General features: G+C 34.9%; 1 protein-coding gene across 1 annotated transcript; it reads left to right on the forward strand.

The window, feature by feature from the left end:
• The first annotated feature begins 355 nt into the window (after window positions 1-355).
• On the forward strand, window positions 356-2,717 carry LOC143582861 (uncharacterized). Its single transcript, XM_077065338.1, has 2 exons — window positions 356-747; window positions 1,500-2,717. Exons 1-2 carry the CDS (start codon window positions 520-522, stop codon window positions 2,547-2,549), a joined length of 1,278 nt encoding a protein of 425 aa, XP_076921453.1. The 5' UTR covers window positions 356-519; the 3' UTR covers window positions 2,550-2,717.
• Window positions 2,718-5,003: the final 2,286 nt, after the last annotated feature.

Genomic DNA, 5,003 nt, shown 5'->3' on the forward strand with positions numbered 1-5,003 from the left:
TTTTATCCCAATTTAATCAGTCTCAATCATCCAAACCCTCACATCATCTAAACATCATCATCATAATAATAATAAAAATAATAATTATATTAATCAATAAAAACACCATTATTACTACTCTGCTTTCATCTCAAAACAGAGCATCTCTTTAAAGCTAAACATACCCACCTTATCTAGACCCTAGACTTCTGCAGTGTTCTTACATTTATAGATCATTGATATCTGTGCAATTTTAGCTCTTTTGCTGTTTGAATTTGCTCTGCAACTCTGCCTTACCTTTGCTATAAACCACCATGGAAATTAGAGCACTCTGTTTTTGTGTTTCTTGAATTAATCAATATCACTAACCAATTTGGAGTCTTTCTTGTTAAAATCAAACTGGGTTTTGTTTCTTTTGTTTCCTTTGTTTCAATTACAGTTTTTGTTAGTTATTATATCCAATTTCATCAATTTTACCCCCAAATTGCTCATTTTTCAAGATTTTCAAGATTTTGTTATTTGTGTAAAGTTTCAAAATTGATGATGAAATTGAGTGGTGGGATTTGTGGGTGTTTGATTATTGTGATGTTGGTGATTGTGGGTTTGATTGGAATGTGTGTTAATGGTGAAAATGATGAAGATGGAGTTGGTGCTCCAATGGTGAAAACAGAGCAAGAAGCTTTGTACTCTGCAATTCAAGGGTTTGTTGGGAAATGGTGGAATGGGTCGGATCTTTATCCGGATCCTTGTGGTTGGACACCCATTCAGGTATCTTTTTTACCTATTAATATGTTCTTGTTGATTTTTTTTTTATTTTTTTTTTTTTACTTATCAAGAATACAGGAAATTTGACATAATGTTGAAGAAAAGTAACAAAATCATAACTTTGGTTTATAATATTTACTTTTTTTGTTTGTTGGTCCCACAATCATACTAGATTTATATAACTTCATATCAAAGTGAGTCAGTAAAGTTGAAAACTTGCATGGAATCTTGCAAATTAGATTGTTTCTACTTTCTCATGAGTTAAAAAAAAAAGTCAACTTTTGTGGTATGCGTGTAACGAACCAAACGTTCCGTGAATAATTTTGAGTCGTTTAAATTAATGAACGTGCAAATTTTTGTTGTTGATTTAGTTAAACGAACGGACATGAACATATACCTGGTTTGTTCATTAATGTTCGTTTACATATTCGTTCAGAAGTTGAATGAAGATTTATTTTTTTAATATTCTTATTTACATTTAAAATACCTTTTTGTGTATTAAGATTTATATTTGCATATTGTTATCGATTTTAGTTGGTGTTCATCTGTGTTCATTTATTCTTGTTATTAACGAATAAACATAAACGGATAGAAGCATTTTATTTTTTTAATGAATGAACATAAAACAAGAAAACATGTTTTTAACTTTAAAGGTTTCACATCCATTCGTTTGTTCGGTTAATGTTTTGTTTATGGATCTAGTTTCTTGTCATTTTGATGATAAGTAACATTGTGCACTTGTTTTGAATCCACAGGGTGTTTCATGTGATGTTTTCGACGGATTCTGGTACGTCACCGACATAATCATCGGCCAAATCCATGATAACTCACTTCCATGTGCTCCAAATCTTGAATTCAGACACCAGTTTTTCAAACTTCAACACTTGAAATCACTATCAGTTTTCAATTGTGTCATCTCACCAAGCCAAAGCCCGATTAACATCCACTCGGTCAACTGGGACTCGTTTTCAAGTACACTAGAGTCGATAGAGTTTCGTTCTAACCCAGGTTTGACCGGTCAAATCCCGGCCACCTTTGGTAACCTCAACAAGCTCCAATCCCTTGTGTTAATCGATAACGGGTTGTCCGGTGGGTTACCGGTCAACATTGGGAGGTTGACTTTGTTAAAGAGGCTTGTTTTGTCTGGTAATATGTTTACAGGCAAAATCCCAGAAAGTTATGGTGGTTTGAGTGAGTTATTAATAATGGATTTGAGTAGAAACTCATTGGGTGGGAGTTTACCGTTGACTTTTGGAGGGTTGACTTCCCTCTTGAAGTTTGACTTGAGTAAGAACCAGATTGAAGGTGAAATCCCAAGTGAGATTAGTAATTTGAAGAATTTAACTCTTTTGGATCTTAGTAACAATAAGATTTCTGGTGGTTTGACTTTTGCAAGTCAAGAAATGAGTTCATTGGAAGAGTTGATTTTGTCAAACAATCCCATAAGTGGTGATCTTGTGAACTTCAATTGGGAAAATGTTAAAAGGCTCATGGTCTTGGATCTTTCTAAAATCGGTTTGACCGGTGTGATTCCCGAGTCGATATTAAGCTTGAAAAACTTGCGGTTTTTGGGTTTAAACGACAACAAATTGACGGGAAATTTGCCACCGGCGCTAGCAGAATTGAGAAATTTGACCGCACTTTACGTTAATGGAAATAACCTCGCCGGTGAGCTCACATTCCCCCCGAAATTCTATGTGAAAATGGGAAGGCGATTCGGGGTGAGGAATAACTCAAATTTATGTTTTCCGGTTGGTAATCTGTCTTCTAGTGTTCGCCCGTTTGGTGTAAAGCTATGTCGTTAGTAACTATTGTGGTTTCATTCCCGAGTTTACTATCAGGGAATGGAATCACGAGTTTGTTTTATGAGAAAAATACTCTTTAGGTAATAGTTGTGTAAGCAAAATGAATCTTGACGAATGTGGGAATGCGTTTTAGTAGGCATTATGTTGTAAGAAAATATGAAAATGACTATTTTGGTTCACCTTTTAATTTAAATTGCGCACTTACTAGCATTTTTTAATTTATAACCATTTGATTGTTATAAATGATTACACGAAAGAATTACTCAATCTGAAGATGTCACATGGATATAATATACAATAAATGACCTTGTCTTGGTCTTAAAATCGGCATTTGGATGATTGCGGCCTTGCAATAGAACTTGCACGATCGAGCAACCAATTATGGAACGTCATGTCAACCGTAAACCGAATATGACCGTGTAAACCCTAGTTGATATAACTAGTGTTTAAAATGTAATGGTGATTTTACAAGTACTTGTTTTTGGAGTGCAAGGTGCATGTGAGTTCGGTGTATCCGTATATGAGTGATGTTAGTCTGGTCCACACCATGGACCATTCGGTTGGGTTTGCAGAAAGTGAAGGTACATGTTATGTGGACCTTGTGTGGGTGGGGGGCTTGTTTCTTGTTGTGAAATTGTGAAACAAGTGCCTTTTCAATCTTGTGCCATTTCCAATACTATGCCACCTTTATATAGAAAAAATCTAGAATATTTATTTATATATAGATGATAATCTTAGCTTTCCAAAATGAGAGATAGTTGATGCAAGACTTATAAATTTCGTGCGCGGTGCAATTTTAATAACGTATATCTCACTCATTATGAAGCTAACATGAAAACGAAGCACTTCTTGAAAGATTTTAAGACTTCCCCCGTTTCTCATCCCTCTCTTAGTTCCTCCTTTTCTTCGTATGTGGCCATGAACTTTGACCTTGACGCAATGTATTGTCCTTTACTTCTATCTTCCACATAAGTGCCAAATCAACTATGGGCGTCTCTAAAGATGTCAATTGCACATGGTCTTAAATAAAAACTTAGTTCTTTGGCATGCATCCATAAGGTGACTTGAGTGGCTTATTAACAACCTAACTTGGATGGTCCCGCCTTAAATGTGAAGTCAAGACGAGTGTAAATAAGCTAAGCAGTTTGCGAGTTATTCAAGATCGCTTTGTTAAAAACTCGATTTAGGTTGAGCTTAAATGAGTTTGAGCATAAAAATAAGCTTGTATAATAATAAATCTGAGCTCAAGCTTTACTTATTTAGCTCGCGTAGGATTATAAGGTTAGTTACGTATATTATGTATATACCTTTTATTTAATAATTTAAGTATAATTTTAATGGTTCTTTTAGGGAATGCTATTATGATAAAAAAAAAAAACTAAATGATATAACTACAAATATAATTAAATTTTTAAATAACTAATCTAGTCTGAGCCGAACTCAAGCTTTAAAATACTCAACAATCGAGCTCGTGTATGTTAATGTGCCAATCTTAAGTTTAGATAACTTCATACTTGATTCGACTTGTTTACACTTTAAAAAGGAAAAAAAATAAGGAAGGGGAGATATCGCCAAAAATGATAATTTGAAATCTATTCATGAAGGTGTGCGTTATTGTGATTTAGCAAAAAAAGACAAGTCGGTCTGCCTTCTTTGTTTATGGGCTAGAACATATAATCATATATCATATATGGGCCATTTGTATTAAATTTACCAGGGCCTCAGCCTCTTGGGTGGCTATTACACATAGAGTTGTACCTTTTTTTTTTGTTTGTTTTAAACCGGTTAGGGTTGAAACCGGTATTTGTTTAGATTGACAAAAGTAAAAAAAACGGTTTGAGATGGAACTAGCTCGGAATGGAACCAGTTTGAAAGATCAAAGGACCGGCTTTAGCCTGTTCAATTTGTGCTTGTCCGGGTTGGAACCGGTTTCAACATATAGGGTTACAAGATTTGTACCCTATGATTCGGGTTGGTTCCTAACTGAGTAACTGGTTCCTACCAAAATGCTTTCAGTACCGGTTTGGGGTAGGTTACAGACCGGTTGTGGTTTCAGTTCCTGACCCATTTTTTATACATAAGATAATCACACGCATCATCTTCTTAATTTGAGTATCAAGACCTGTCTTCTTATTGGTTGTGGTTCATGTGGGGTTTTTTTTGTCGGTCGGGTTGCTTTAAAAACCGCTTCATACAAAAATGATTAAACATGAAAAGGCATGTCATGACAACCAACATGTATTTATACCTTTTGCATTTGACACTTTTGGTTACCTCGGGTCTAAAGTTGTGTAGCTATATATATAGTTGGGTCCAGCGGATCATGCATGATAATGTTATGATTCAAAGATCTATCAATGTAATTTTCTCACGACTAGGTTTTACAATTTAAAAAGGGATAACGACGCAACTTATTGCCCGTTTGTGCCCGGTTTTGATGTAAACAATACTTAT

This window comes from Bidens hawaiensis, unplaced genomic scaffold (genome assembly GCF_021521415.1).
Source record: "Bidens hawaiensis isolate Kalapana, Puna unplaced genomic scaffold, B.hawaiensis_p1.1 tig00032033_1, whole genome shotgun sequence".
NCBI classification, from domain to species: Eukaryota; Viridiplantae; Streptophyta; class Magnoliopsida; order Asterales; family Asteraceae; genus Bidens; species Bidens hawaiensis.